At 36.8% G+C, this 17,195-nt stretch overlaps 1 protein-coding gene across 1 annotated transcript in view; it reads right to left on the bottom strand.

Moving 5' to 3' along the window:
• The window catches only part of COG5 (component of oligomeric golgi complex 5), a 185,136-nt gene that overhangs the window by 40,812 nt on the left and 127,129 nt on the right, over window positions 1-17,195 (bottom strand). The window contains 4 exon segments of the mRNA XM_054063261.1: window positions 792-891; window positions 3,125-3,286; window positions 4,387-4,591; window positions 6,874-6,955. Coding sequence (XP_053919236.1) covers window positions 792-891; window positions 3,125-3,286; window positions 4,387-4,591; window positions 6,874-6,955 — 549 coding nt within the window.

Below are 17,195 nucleotides of genomic sequence, written 5' to 3'. Positions count from 1 at the left end.
GTAAATTAAGGTCAGGGAGCCTGAGTTTGCTTTCAGAATTAATCTTTTTTAAATGAAAATCTTGTTTACAAATACAAGTAGCTAGTCATTCCTTGTGGATCCGCATATTGCAAAAATTAATTTTCATCTTTTCATAAAGAACGCATTAAAATTTCAGCAACAAATCTCAAGAGAAAATTGTTGATCTTAAAAATTATTTTTTCATATGATGACAACATTCACTGTACTATCCACTGGCTTTTAGGGGATCTTTATCCAAAGGATAAGGCTTTGGGGATCCTTCCTCAATTCACTTCAACACTAGATAACAGGGCATAGCAAATGACTGGAAGCATTTGACAAATGCAAACAAATCAAGGACCAGTTAAAAACATTGCAAATAATAAATATATAGGAAAAATGCCCAAATTTTGTTGCAAATAGTGAAAAAATATAATAGTCCAGATTTTACTATACAGGCAATATATCATGTAACTGATGGAATATCAAACATTGGTAAATATTAAATTGAATTGAATTGCCGTAATTTTACTTAACAACAATTACAATTTTGATTTTTTTAAATTAATAAGGCAAATCCAATTTGGAGTTATACAGACAAATTTTATGGCTATCAATAGACTGTGATTATCTGAAGGCAGAATTTAACTGAAAATGTTCCCAAATACAATGGAAATCCAATTTGAAGGTTTTATCTATCTAGATTGCTTTACTGTTATGTCTTACATCTGAAAAACCCAAAACATTGTATATAGAAAGCCGTAAGGTTTTAGTAATTTAAAATTACTTACAAGCTGCTCAGACTTTACACCGTAGAGCTGAACGGTCTTTGCCACATTCTTTGCCACAGCTAAACTCAGGTCTGCATCAACAGCAGCCACATTCAGCTCACTGGAAGTAAAGGTTACAAATCTTAATTAACAACTAAACAGTACTGTATTTAATCGATAAAGAGTTAACTACGAATACACAGTTACATGGCATGTTAATTTAGAAAGAGTAATACATACCACCAAGTCTTTCTAACCACTGTAATTCAGTTTACAATTTAACAAGTCATTTGGGAATTTTATGTGCAGTGTTCCTATTCTGGTAAAAATGAGCAAAGTTTAGGAATGACACTTCAGTATGAAATCACTATCAGTAAGCCATTCAAAAATATTGACTGCAATTAACTACACTCAAGCTTTGGCAGCAGCCTTCAAACATCGCAGGTGAATACACAGTCATTCAACTCTGGAATTACATGAGCTGTGCAGAAATACCCAGGGGACGCCTTAGCTTGACAAAACTAATAAGCTGTGTTTTAGGCAATCCTTTATAGTAACAGAGGCCCCAAAGGAATGACAGGGAATGAACAGAAGAAGGAAGAGACTTCTAAATCACTTCTAGTATTTCTTTTCCACAGAATCCTCCAGACCTCCATGAGCTGGGGCTGCGTTCATAAATGCTCTACTGAAAACAGACAAACACAAAGACCACCATGCTGCTAGTGGTGAGATTAACCTCTCCCAACAACTGGAGAGACACTAGGCACCCTGACATAGAATCATAGAATCACAGAATCATAGAATCATAGAATAGTTTGGTTTTGAAGGGACCTTAAAGATCATCTAGTTCCAAACCCCTTGCCATGGGCAGGGACACTTCCCACCAGACCAGGCTGCCCAAGGCCCCATCCAGCCTGGTCTTGAACACCTCCAGGAATGGGGCATCCACAACCTCCCTGGGCAACCTGTTCCAGTGTCTCACCACTGTTATGGTGAAGAAATTCTTCCTTATATCAAGCCTAAACATAGGAAAAAACTTCTCCAAGAACTCTGTAGGGTCCCAAACATTATTAGCTAAAACTCACTATGGAAAACTGAAATGTCCTAATTTTCATATTTTTCCCTTCTCTTCCACAAGGAGCAAATTAACATCAATAATGACACCAACAGGCATGTTCTGAGCAGCTGTAACTCCCTGTCACCAGTACAGTGTCAGTATTTAATATTACACACGCACATACACATACTAGGAATACTGCCTATCATTTTCGGACTGTATTAAACACAACGGTCCGTTCCAAAACCTTACGAGGGAAAATACACCACTAACAATTTAAGTATCTCATTTTACAAATTATACCTAGAATAGTTGTCTGATATTGTCCTGCTCTAACAGAGTATTTATATCAGGTATTATCACTTGCAGCCAAACAACTATCATTTTCCCTTCTGACACAGTCAGAATAATGCATATCAGACATTTACAAAATTTCAGTTATTTCAGAAAAACAAAATTAAGAAAATAAAGAATAAAGAATAAAGAATAAAGAATAAAATGACAAACATATAAATTCTATGTTACAATAAGTTATAAACAATAGTAAAGAGGTGATTATCCCACTGTATTCAGTGTTGGTAGAACCTCATCTTGAATACTGTGTGCAGTTCTGGGTCCCACAATTTAAGAAGGATGTGAATGTTCTTGAATGCACCCAGAAGAGGGCAACAAAGCTGGTGAGAGGTCTGGAAGGAATGAGGGCTTGTCTAGTTTGGAGGAAAGGAGCTTGAGGGGCAATCTCATTGCTCTCTGTATCTTCCCGAGTAGCGGAGCTGGAGAGGGAGGGAGATGCTGATCATTTCTCTCTGGCATTCAGTGACAGGACATGTAGGAAGGACTCAAAGCTGCATCAGGGGAAGGTTAAACTTGGTATTAGGAAGCATTTATTTACCAAGGGTACAACAAACAGTATAACAGAGGTGGTCAGTGCCCCAAGCCTGTCAGCGTTTAAGAGGCATCTGGACAATGCCCTTAACAACATACTTTAACTTTTGGTTAGCCCTGAAGAGGTCAGGCAGTTGGACTGGATGATGGCTGTAGGTCCCTTAAAATTGAAGTATGGCATGGCATGGCATGGCATGGCATGGCATGGTATTCCATTCCATTCCATTCCATTCCATTCCATTCCATTCCATTCCATTCCATTCCAAATCCTGACTTAATTTTTACACCAACCAGTTTTACAACTAAATAGTATTCAATCTTTCACAGCTAAGGGAATCTCATTTCTAAAACTGTAACTTATGAGAAAAAGCATGTTGAAGATCACATTTTGCAATGTATTGTACACGCATACCTGGCAATAGTTTTAATGATGCTGTCAAGTTCGTCAGAAGAAGGAGGATTCCGACCTCCAGGAGGGAAGACAAGATTGATGGGGTCAAAGAGTCGAGATAAGGATTTTGACAAATAAGCAGCTTCATACTGTTGCAGTGAATCTTTCAAGGCCTTTTCTGGACTGCGGGTATAAGACAAAAATATTACATTTTAAATTAAAATATACAATAGCACTGAATCTTTCCAGATCATAAAAACTTCACAGTATTGAACCTGTTTTTTCTTTCTGCTCTTTAAGTATGTGCACTTGAAAATATTTTAATATTGTATAACACCTTGCTTTTCACATGAACCACCAGAGCTATTCTCTGTAGTTCAAAACAGTTCTTGGCACTTTCTGTAAGATCTATGTGGAATCACTAACACAAGGTGTTCTTGGGACAGACTGCAAAATATCAGCAAGATATACAGAACTGCAGTGAAAGACCTTTCTGTAGTCACATATTTCATTAGCAGATAGCTTGTACTCAATGATACATTAAAAAAAAACCCTTCTGGTATTTGTATGCATAGAGAAAGCCTCAAACAGAAAGATTATTCTTAAATCTAAGCTTCAGACTCAGTACTTCTGTTTGTGAAAATGAGTAAGCAGTAGCTCTCAAACATTTTATATCATTGTCAGAAGTCTGGTGAACTTTTTACTTTGCTTCCAATACTAAGTCTCCCACTGACTGCTCAGGAACATATTTAAGCCAGTACAAATCTCACAAAAAAAATCATTTTATCTTACGTAAGTCTAGAAGTTCTAATAGACTTGATAAGCCTGTTTCGGTTTGATCCTTCCGGTATCTACCACTCAGATAATGTTTATTCTCCAATGTATAAACATAAACACTGTGAATCATAACAAACTAAGTATTTGTCACACTCCAGTGATTGCAGTATCATTAAGAGAAAGCTACTGCTGTAACCGTAACACATGTAAAACTGAATTTGCATCATTCTGCTTTTTTTTTCACCCTAAGAGACAAAAAAGATAAAACTAGTTCCAAAGTCAGGGATTTGTGATAGACAAAACAACCCAACACTGTTCATTACATAACTTAATGAAAATCCAACAGCTCTGAAATATTATTAAAGCAATAACTACAAAAGAAAAAAAAAGCCTTTAAAATTTTCCCACTATGACAATTTGAATAACACTAAGGTCTTAAAAACATTCTGTTTTCTTGCAGGGTGCAAAGCTTTACATTTCATTGCCTTACAATTCATAATACATACTCATAATCTTGGGATTTTTGCATGAATATGTCCTGTGTATCTTCTTCCATTTGTGGTAGTTCAGCAAAGAGATCAGCAGTTCCACTTGTGCTAAAATTCCTCTGAATATTTTGACTATATTGTTGCAGGCGCTTCCACAAGTCATTATAAAGCCTCAGTAACTTAGGGTATTCTCCTTCAAAAGCTTGTTTCAAAAACATAGAGGCTGCAAAATAAAGCAGTAAGCAATATGTATTGCTAAGTTCAAGCTCATTTTTTCATTGATATAAAACCCCTATATCCTTGCATTTCTATCAATGAATGGCATACAATGTTATCCTGTCTTTAATATTAATAATGTAATGGTTAAAACTAATTTTGAAGTGGTATGAGCTATAAATGCAGTTGACAAAGGTACATATCTAAAGCACCAGCATAAAATCCACATTTGGAAGACTGGGCATGGAATTTTTGTACTATAGAGACACTAATCATGGTCATGAAACATTCCATATAAAATTTAATTATTAGCACTATCATTCATTTAAGTCCAAAGTCTGATTATAACTCCCTAAATCTAAAGATTTTCTAATAAGATGTTGACGGGGGGAAAGTGTGGGGCTGTGGAACTTGGAAGATACCCATTCAAAACAAACATAACATTTCTGTGACCCAAACTCTTAAGAACTCTGATGAGGGAAGCAGTTGCTTTTACACACATCTAGAATAAGGCACATAAAATGCAAACTCTAAACTTGTCAAACAAAGAATGAAAATCCAGTAGAAAAATCAGCATTATTTTCAGCCTTGAAAAGCTCAGCACAAGTAACAGGAAATGAAACAAATGTACAACTGTTTCAGCAACTTGATCTAACATCACTCATACTTTATGGATTTCCCATTACATTAGGAGATTAACCCTGTTCCATTCATTCATAGATTTTTCAGGTTCCAGACATCTGCCCCATTTCACTCAGCCTATCCTTTCAATTCAAATATATTCTAATTTTGAATACTGGAAGATTCACATTTATTATCAAACACAGAGTTATTTTAGGTCACAAAGCTATATTTATAACAACTGTCCCAACCTCACAAAAGCAGATCATGATCTATTACCAAACCTTGTGAACTGCCTTGAATTCCTAATTTTACACTATTTTTCTGACATTATCTAGTCTTCCTCTTATCTACATGATCCAGAGGTCTGTGACTGATGTCAGTGGATTCAATCACTTAGAATTCACGTATTAAAAATTAACATTCTCATATAGACATCACTTAAAAAATTTAAAAATATATTTGCTCTAAGCATTGTTTCCCCAAAACTCAGTTGTAGCAAAGTAAAAGTATCACTGTCAGTTCAAATATCCAACTACTCCATCTAAATTTTTATTACAAAATGATTAAAAATCATAAATACTAATTTTGAACAGTTGTCAGACAAAGTACTGCTGACAAAATGTAAGAGTGCCCTTACTTCTGAAATGCTGACTGACCCCATTAACCAATGTCACAATTTTACAGTCTTAAAACTGAGTGCTGAAAGCAGACAGCACATGTTTGGCCTGCGATATGCAAGATTCCGGGTATGTACATACTGCTGTTAAAGTAACGCATAAGGCAAACAGTAAAATTAGTATGTTTTAACACAAGATGAATAAATTTTCTTTTGGGATCACCTAGTTACTTAGCAACCGCTGAACATGAATCACACAGCCAGTTCCTCAAAATTATATTGCTGCTATAAAGCCTGGAAGGACCAGCTTTTGAAGGGCCAATGCAACAACTGAGGTCACAGATCACAAATCTTATGCCCTTTACCTGCATGTGCAAAAGATTAACTTTATACACCATATACAAACATGAAAGATATATTTTTGAAAGCACCAAACTCCCCTATGATCCAAGTGCATGCTGCATTAGCATGTACAGGTAACAGTGCTGCCTTGTGTTTATACATGATTTTTATCTAATATTGCTTTATCATATCAGCTATTGATGATAACATATGTATAGAATACTGTGTACAGTCAGAAGACCAATCATTCATGTATATTTAGACTAAGACACAATGCTGATGAAACTCAACTCCTATTTATAAACATATTCAAAAATGGCTAAAATGAGACTTTTACAAGTAATCGGTGTTTAACAAGAAAAAATTGTAAGAACTGTTCTATAAAATCAAATTACTGAATTTGCTTTGGGAAGTATAAAATAACAAACATTCCAAACATTTTCACCTCTACATACAATTGTAAAAATGTATTTTTGCCATCAGCTAATGACCACTTAATGAAGAAGAAAATATCTCTTTCTGAAAATTCAACCACAGTTTAGGAGGATCACACTGTTTATTACAAACCAAAAAGTTTTAGACTCACAGACTCTGCACTGAGTGAACTGCTGTTATAGGTCTGTTAGAGGAGATAATGAGGCTTACTGAAATGAGAGGTTCAAAGTAACTACAGAACACATTACAGATCATTTATACGGAATACTTACAGTCTGTTGCTGACTGAAACTGAGACGAAAGTGTCTCAGTTACTGTCATCCAAAATTTGTACAGAATATCAGACTGGCCATCCTGTTAGCAAGGGACAGAAGAAACACAAGTTTCAAAACATACTCTTCTCAAAGCACCTTAAACAATGCAAATGCTTCCAGTCAACACTGTTCTACCATCACTGAGAATAAAAACTAAGCAAATGAAGTCTGAGAAGTTTTCCTCCAGTTTAGAGCTAGAAAAAAAACACTGGAGGAAGCCAAAATAAAAGCTTCAACGTTCTCTCAAATAGGAGATTTCCCTTCAAGCCTGAGAGAAACGCTCCCAGCTCTCTTGGGGCAGGAGCTGTGTTGCAAAACCTCTGTGCATGGCAGTGAGCTCCTCATTCTGTGAGGGTTCTCTTGCTGTCTACATCACAGCAATTCTCGTTCCTGCCATTACGACATGCTTGCAAACACCGACCAGGGACCAAAACAGTGCATGCTGCTCTGCTTCACAGAGAACAGCTCCCTGTTTCTAAAAACATAAAACACACGAAAATACAGTGAATCCCACAGTTGACTCTCTACCTTTTGTCAACAGGTTTTGCTGTCAGAAATGGAAACAAGGTAGCATATTCTTGCAAAAAGACATCCAAGGAACGCCAGGTTCTTTCCTTACTCCCCGCAGCGTTTTGCACTTACTCTCAAGCATTAAAGCATGATTTTGTTTCCTCTCTTTTGCTTTCTTACTGCCTCTGAGTCTGAGGTAGAAAAAATTACAAGAGATGGTAACAGGCATCCTGTCCTGCCCACTAGTTAGATACTTCGAAGGCTGTCCAGTGTTTTCATGGGAAGGAAGAGCTCACTCTGGGCAGAATAGTTTCCTTCACTGCATGGTTTACACAGTATACACCACCCTATGGTATAAATTAACCAGTTTGACCAAATCACTATAGTAATGATAATCAGCAAGAAGTGCTCAGAATGAAGAAGTGAAAAGCCAGCAGTGATGACAAATGTCAGCATTTCTAAGGATCTTACGCTGGCACTTGGCTGTTTCTATCCTGACTCACTGAAAGACACAAGATTTTAAATCAAAGCACAACATTTATAGCTGAAGATGAGGTTCAAGCAAAGGGCTCAACACTGAAAACACTGTCAAAGAGGGATGCGTTTTCTCAGCTTTCCTTTTGGCACTGCCAATGATTTCGCTATGAGAAAAATGAAAAAAATCCTCTTCAACCAAACAATCCCACAAGCCCTTTTGAAGTGTTAGTTCAATGTCTGCACTGCCCAGCACCACAAAAAGCAGTAAAGAGGTATCAAATATAGAAGTCCACCTACTCCAAACAGAATTACTACTTAACACAGGAAGAAACAACGCACTCTATTCACTTGCACTGGCAATAACAAGCAAAGCAATGAAGGTGTTTAGAATGTCATCTTGAACAGGGTACCACTGCATCCCACTCAAAGACCTGGTCATTGAAAGACTGAAAGTTCAAGCTTAAATTCCAGTTCCAAAACTATCATCTTAAAGGAATTGATTAAAAACTGAAAAATCAGTCGAAGGTACACTGAGACATCTAAAAACTGAAAAAAAAAACCCCAAACTAAAATTGCTTTCACAAATTCTGAGATTAGATGAGGAATTCATCCAACCCCTACCCCTTTTATCTAAAGATACTCCAAGACAAAATTTACACATCATGTGTTAAGAATTGAGAGAGAATATATTTTATGCTGTTGGACTCATACTTTTAAAATGTATGAGAATTAACATAGAATACTAAAACTGGGATGATGTAACCTCAGTTTTGACTCCTCAAGAGCACTGATGGATTTAAAAACTGAAATAACTTATTTTATAGCTATATTTGTATTTTCTGTAAAATTATACTTGATTTTTATATACAGGCAAAGTAAAATTATAATATTAGACAATGATCCAGAAGGTGCACTGCATGAAATATTTTGCGAGTTTTTTGTAAATTTATTACTATAGCATAAATGTGAAACTACTCAGTTCTTCATTTCAAAATTTCACATTTAAAACATGAAAATTACCATAAAACAAATGGCCTTTCACATCAACTATAGAGTAAATTAATTAGCTTTCATATTCTTTATTCCAGCCTGGAACAACATTTGCCTATTCAGCATGGTAACTCAGTTCAATTTCTAAATAATCTAATGGAGGTGGAAAAATACTTACAAAGCACTTTCAAACAACTTTTTTTTCATTACTGTAATGACCATCTACACCCCTGTCACAGTCTCAGCAGAAAATTCAATGACTGAAGGGTCTTGAAAACAAACTTGCATGTGCTCTCCCCACACTGACATTTCTATTTTAACTGTCAACTTCAATGTAGTGACAAGTAACAGTAACATACGTGTGATGACATTTAATGTTATTGTGAAAAGATAAAAGATTTCTGTGTAGCTATATATACATATATAATGTCACACATCTATACCTGTGTACTCATGTAAACATTTGCATTGTAGCCACAGCTGTACCACTTAATCCTCTGCCCATCAGCTTATGTCTTCTGACCTGGGCAAATGGCATTCACAAACTGTGTTGGAATTATGCCGCGAAGGTGGCTGTCGTGTCTCAGCTAACCAATTGTATTATGTGTGAGGAGAAACAGAGGGGAAAAGCTACCTGGAAAATTCAAATATTTTCATACTGATTGACTACTCTGTCAAAACTGTTCAGGGGGAAAAAAATCATTAATGCCTCGACTTTGAGCCAACTAAAAACACTACCTACGGAGTCATTACTGGTTGCTTCTATAATGGAAGATATGATACTTTGCTTTGTCCAGTGTTGAGAAGCAGTCACTCTTGAGGTGAAATATAGCTGCTGATTAATAGCACACTAAAGACCATATAAGAGTTTTGTGGCAGGAATTAGTGAATATTGTCATTTATGAATACACGAAGGGTGTTTTAAGTGGGTGGACTGTAGCTACCAGAATTGGAACACAGCGAGGCGTTAGCAATAGATAGTGCTGCTGGAATAAAAAGTGCAATACGCAACCCTGAGTATCCAGAAACCTTTTATTTGTTTTGTTTAAACCTGTAATTTCTTTTGCTTACATATTAACTCAATGTATTATTTTTTAAGTAGTTTAAAGTATCTCACTGCTTGTTTTTTAAATAATGTATTTAATAGAGTTTACATCCATCCCTGTAGATCAAAACAGAAATTATAATTTAAGTATTTAAAATAAAATGTACAATTCCATTTGACAATAATCAATACTAGAACATGACACAAAAAGGGGAGCAAAAGGAGTATTTTTCTCCAGCTTCGCAGGAAGTTAAAGGAAATGTCCCTCTCCTTGTACTGAACAACTTCTTCAAGGACTTAAGAAGACAGGCAGGATGCAGGTAGAAGGGGAAAAGGCAGTACTGCTTGCCTGAAATGTATACAGCATATCTACCACCTCATGTTATTGTAATGGAAATTTTGTAAGCCCTCTCCAATGCTTCATATAGCACTGTAAGCAACATCCCACAGTATCAGAAAGTAACTGCTCTTTTGGGCTATTTACTTTCAGAAAACATCATCTAGCTAAAATTGCATTCCTGTCGTCTTCCCATCTGTAGAGTGTAAGTAAAAAATTTGATCCTCCTCTAACTTACACCAAATATCCTCACTGGCAGACGATGTACGGGAGCACTGGGCACATCCACATTAGGGATTCAATGTCTAGAAGGGATTCTTTTTGGTGTAAATCTGCCTTGTGTCTCTACCTGTCCTGCAGTACACACTAAAGTGTGCTAGCAGATTAACTTCCACTACTGAAGTTAACACATCATACAACCTTATCAATAGCTTAAAAAGAACAACTTCTGTAATTAAATAGCTTTCTGCAGCTTAGCATATTTTTATAACAGAACGTGCAAAGTTGTACTAATATTTTTATCAATTAATATTCTGAGACTTTAAATTGGGAATTTTCCATTTCTCTTACTCCTGAAAATGAAATAAAATTGAAAGATGTTAAATTACTTACACCCCCTCCAAAATAAAAATGCTTGCTTTGAAATCTAGTCACAAGCAGATTAACATCTTGTGATACAATCCCTTGTAGCAGGAGCAGCTGACAAGATGAGTAATGAACTGCATCCGATTATCTTTTCAGCTCTGTGGCAATCATTTTCTAACAGCTTCCTATTCTATAACCAACAACACTGGAAAAAGGTCACCATTCTGACATATTTCCCCCCCATCACAGTATGTGTTTAATAACACAGAAAACACATAAACCTTTGGAATTTAAGAGGTCTGGTACTGTTATCTGGGGCAAAATTGTTTCAGGTGCATAGTGCATATATAGGAAATATAAATGAAACATCTATGCGTAATTTAAAGTCTCTCAGAGGAAATTATTACCCTTTAACATATAGCAGAATGCTATTCCCTCTTTTCACGCAATATTAGTTTTCTTCAACAAAAGAAACTTAACAGCAACTGACAGCATTTAAATCTCAGGGCAGGCAAGATTCAAGTTGACATGTACATATTTCTCCCATTACAGAATACAACTGAATTAAATCTATGAACATTAATTGCAAGCAACTGTAGGACTATAATGGCAAAACAGGATTTTCCCCCAATCACAGATCCATTTAACTAAGCATTTTTTAACCAATGGTACTATCTGTTCACAGCTTTATTTTGATCCCCTAGCAGAGAAACTCTGCACACAAAATGTAATTTGCACCACTAAAAAATGGTTGAAGCTTAAGAACTGGCTTTTTTTTTCATAAAATATCTGCTGTGCAAATGTTTCTTTCTAAACTACACTTACATAAGCTAATAATCTACCAAACCAAAATGGAAATTAAAAATATTGTTTCTCCTGCTTCCGCACCCAGTGACCACTTTTAGCCCCAGTACCAATACAGCTCAGCAGGCACTCAGCTGATTTAGTAGCCCCTATGCAACTCCTTGGGCAGTACAAGACAGCTTAGATCTGTCTTCCTCTTACCTACTCTTTGCTGTCACAAAATGCGCCGAACAACTGCCCAGTAACATAAACTAGGGCAACTCTCTGCTGTTCTGACCTGCTGAACAGTTGGCCAGAACCAGGGGAATAGAAAGATGCTTTTGAAACACATATGAGCTATAAGCACTTAGCTTCTTTTGAAAATGTTATTCTTAGGGAATCCACTTGCATCCGTGTAGACTACAACAGAAAACCACAACAATTAGATTCCAGTTTGGTTCATCCACTATAATTCTACCATTTTTCATACTGTTGAAAAACTCACATCATATATCCTATTCACACAGGAATTACTCGCTCATGGAAATTACACGTATAAATCAGACAAAGTATGTCCGGCAGGCTAGACCACAAATGGCAATGCATTTTCTCAACAGCAGAGCACACTTTATTGTGTACGGGAACTGGACAAAGATCATTTGTGTAAACCGTAATTCAAAGAAGTTTACCCTAATTAGAATAATAGATGCAGGCAGCCTGTTTAACTTCCATGGTAAACCTTATTTACGTGACCCTAAGAAAGTGCTTAAGTGCTCCTGAACTGGAGCCATAATCAACACTCAGCAAAACCATGTGTTCACCTTGTATAACTACTTAGTTTCAACTCTTACTATAAAGTTACCATTATCAATACTCCACACAGACAGTAATACTGTGCAACTTCCCCACAACAGAGGGGTTTTTAGATAAAACATTTAAGAATGCACGACAATACCACATAACGACAGTGCCAGGAGGCACGTGGACGGTGCTAGTTCATCCTGATCCTCAGTCCCAGCTCAAGGAAGCAAAGCTGAACACAGGGTTCTGCATTCTACGTGAACACAGACTAGAAATCTGTATCTTAAGACAAGGTTCTCTTAAATAAATCTTGATGTTGTAAACTAATAACACTCTTTCCCCATAATACTAGCATAGTAAGTTTGAAAATTTAATATTCTAATGGCATTTAACACTTTTGCTAGTCTAGGACAGAAAAGGTCCATGTTTAGCAGATGCAAAATTCAAAGCACCGGAACAGCCTTTTAGGTAGAGACTTTAAGACGTAAGTCAACAGAATCACAGAGTGGTTGAAGTTAGAAGGGACCTCTGGAGGTATGTGGTCCAGCCCCCCTGATTAAGCAAAGCCATTTAGACCAGGTTGTCCAGGACTGTGTCCAGGCAGCACCTGTATACCTCCAAAAATTCCCCGAGCAACCTGTACCAGTGCTCAGTGACCTTCACAGTGAAAAAGTGTTTCTCGATGTTCAGAGAGAACATCCTGTGTTTTAGTATGTGCCCACTGCCTCTGGCCCTGTCACTGGGCATCAGTGGAGCAGGCCTGGCTCCAGCTTCTTTGCACCCCCCCCTTTAGGTGTTTAAATACATTGACGAGAACTCCCTCAGTCTTCTCTACTCCAGGCTGAACAAAGGAAAGATGTTGCAGTCCCTGCATCTTTGTGGCCCTTCATCACACTCTCCAGTGGGCCCTCACGTCTCTTGTACTAAGAAACCTAGAACTCAGCACAGTACTTGCTCCACGTTGTGCCATCACCAGTCATGAGTAAAGGGAAGAATCCATCTTCTCAATCTGCTGCAATACTTTGACTAACACAGTCCAGGACACTATTTGCCTTTTCTCACACAAGAGCACATTGCTGGTTTATGTTCAATTTGGTGGCCACCAGGACCCCCAGATCCTTTTCTGCCAAGCTGCTTTCCAAGCTGAGTGGCCCCCAGCAAGTGGTTGTTCCTCCTCAAGTGCAGGACTTCACACTTGTCTTTGTTTATCTTTATAAGGCTCCTGCCAGCCAATTTCTCCAACCTGTTGAGGTCCCTCTGGATGGCAGCATGAACCACTGGAGCATCAGACTCTCCTCCCAGCTTTTGTCAGCAGCAAACTTGCTGAGGGTACACTCTGCCCCACCATCCAGACCATTAATGAAGCTGTTAAACACGACTGGACCATACTGACCCCTGAGGTACAGCACTAGTTCCTGTCTTCCAGATAGACTTTGTGCCACTGATCACGACCCTCTGGGCCTGGCCATTCAGCTGGGCCATTCATGAGCAACCCTATGTTCATGAAAAGCTGAGTTTCAGAACTTCAGAAAGAGGACTGTAATAGCACACAGTGCAGCTGAAAGAGACTGCAGGTTCAACCATCTTCTAGGCAACGACTTATGGTAAGGAAAGGATTCAATCAGTATTCTTCCATTGATATAGAATGAACAGAGAAAAAAAAGTCTTTAATACTTGCAGATTAAAAATTCTTTTTTTTTCCGTAGTCTTTACATCTTTAGTGCATTGTATTACACCATGACTTGCTAATAGTGTGAAGCAACATTACTACTCAGCTGTAGAGATTTGAAATTTAAATTAAAGTTGTTTACAGGGTTACAAGATTATCTTTGATGGGAGAAACTACAGGCTGACAGAATCCATGTGTTAAAACCCTTCCCACTTATCCATATGAAAGTGACTTGATTTCACAGTTCAAAAAGTATAACCCATTTTCACTGACAGCTACTAGTAAGTTAACAAACCATTGCACAATAGTGGGCTGAGTATTAGTACTGTAACAGCAAAGATATTTGAAGAGCTGTATTCACTGTTACTCTACAATAACATTAATGCTGCAGCCTGGAAAACTGATCTAAAATCTCCTCAAACATAGAAACAGAACAGCTTATCTCATTTTTAAAAAACATACCAAACTGCTAATTAACTTTACTAATACTGAAATGAAATCTCTTGAGCTCTGTTCTTAATATAACTATTTGGTATCTGACTTTAAATCTAAATTCAAGGAAAAGGAATGAAAGTACTCCCCTTATTCAGTATTAGACAAGAATGCAAGAATATGCTGAAAAGACACATTTATTTTTACAAATGACTCTATTTCCTCCACACTGTAAATTTAGGACTTAATGAGTATAATTTCCCATCTGTGAATTATCATATTTGTGTGTGTCTAAAATAGCTATTCTAACATTCACATAATAAATCTGACCCACTGATTCTAAACTGGCTCCCTCTTTATGACAATCACTTCCAACTTATTTTTCCCTGTAGAAATTTTGATACTTTGAGTAGAATGTGAAAAACATCTTTATTGTGAAGCCTCTTTGAAATGTAAAACAATATAGTGAATATTACCATGTAGCTAGTTGCTGCAGGGTCCTGAAATCAGGCTTTGCATACTAATACATACAGTGTTTTCTGTCTGTAATCAAGGGACTCCACTGTAAAGAAATACAGAACTTGAGAATGTTGCTCTAAATGTAGAAGACATTTAAAGGACAGCCTAAATATTTTTTCCACCAATAAAGCGACAATGCAAATTATTTAACAATTTTGTAGAGCAAGATCTTATGGGACAGAAATAAGGAAATCTATTTGCACTATTTCTATAGCAACATAATTGTCAAATGTTAGACTGTGAACAAAAAGCCATCATCCTCAGTAGCGCGATTAATCAGTAAAGAAACAGACAAATTCTGAATGTGTTTTCAAAAAACCTTTTCTATCTTCTCAAAGTAGTCAAGATTAAATTATTAAAAAGAACAGTGCATTTAAATTTCTAATGTTGTCTACATTATACATTGCAGGTGAACAGATGTCAATAAACGACACCATAATTTTAAAAATTACCTTGATTTTTTGTACTACTGCAGGGCATAGAATTTCATTACACTGAGTTGATCAGTTTATACCCAAGGTGTAATCATTTTTAGACTTCGGGCAGTACTGCAACATTCTGAAAAGGGTTCTTTATGCAGCTGACAAAAGAAATAAAATCTGTTTGATTGGGTTTTTTTTTAAAAAAAAACATAACTTTCTTAACCAGAAAATAAAGTTAAGATTGGGCATTTTCCCTATTAGAATATCAGAATTCTTAAATGATTCCTCAGACAAACTGATTTGTATGGAACAAAAATACGTCTTAAACAGTGCCCTATATCTTCAAGACTACTTAAAACATTAATTAATCCTCTCATATTCCTGCAAGATATGTATCAACTGCAAGTGAATGAACTTAGCATTTCCAAGAGCCAGTAACTACCCAAGGGACCTGACAGTTTTTGTCTATCCAGAGAATCGATTTAATGTGTGCAGCAGCAATTCAAACTACACTTTCCCCTTGACTACTACGTACCCCATCCAAAGATGACAGGATGGTTCATTACCATGTCCACTCAGCCTGTACTTGTTCAGGCAAGACCGAAGAGAACAATGAAAAAAGGCAGCACTCCCAGTAAATGCTTTCCTTTTCCAATAGCAAGATGCCTGAAACCCGACTGACTTAACAATTTTCTATAATCACCAAACTGTACTTTGCACAAACCCCACCGAACAAAAAGTGATAAAGAACAAAGGTCATTACAACCTACTAAACCATGCAACTTCCACACCATTCCTTTTTTTATTGATGGCTGCACATTTCTGTCAGGGAAACAGAATTAAAGTTCTAGAGAAAACACAATGTTGTTAGAAAACCATTGCACAGGTTCTGACCCTCCCATTTGAATTAGAAGCAATATACTTCTAGCATGGGTGTCTGGACACACTGATCCATCCAAAGCTGAGATTAGGACCTTTAGCTGGTGAAACCTTTAATTTTTTTTAAGACAGGTCTCAAAAATCTGCAACTGAATTCAGAGGGACAATTGGTAGATCTGAAATAAAGAGCATCTTTGAGGGATCAAAAACCTGCTCATTAAGTTGTGTGTAGCTTGCCACAAAGTAACTTGTTATTGCTTAAATAACAAACAGAAACCACAGTAGGAATGATGTGCAAGTAATCCTATTCTGCTTCTACAGAAAAAAAAAAAAATCAAAACAAAACAAAAAGAACACTGGAAAACAAATCACATAGTTGTAATAATAGCTGAAAACCAGATTATTTTCTGCACTTATACACAGCAGTAATTAGATCATTTTTCAAATTTTTCCACTTGGGATTATTTTTTAATTGGGTCAACTGAACATGACTATGTTATGTTATATGTGAATAACTGCTAAGCGGCACCATTTTTTAACAAGTTTGGATAGGGAGGAGAAATAAGGTGAAATGTAAGTACACTTTGGGCAATAGACTTCTATATTTTCCATTTATTTTCTTTATCTTATGTAATGATGAGGACACTTCCTTCTGTATTGTTAACACCTCACATTGCCAGTGTTGACAACTCAAGAAAATAGCCTGCTTACTCACAACACGTTCATCAGGAGAGGCAACGATAAGAGCCCTCCACGAAGTACATAATAACACTCCTGCAACCCTCAGCTCACTTTTTTACCCAGAGGCTTACATAAATGATGGGGTTAGCA

The sequence above is a fragment of the Cuculus canorus genome, chromosome 1, assembly GCF_017976375.1.
Source record: "Cuculus canorus isolate bCucCan1 chromosome 1, bCucCan1.pri, whole genome shotgun sequence".
Lineage (NCBI taxonomy): Eukaryota > Metazoa > Chordata > Aves > Cuculiformes > Cuculidae > Cuculus > Cuculus canorus.
This window is presented reverse-complemented; position numbering and strand designations above follow the sequence as displayed.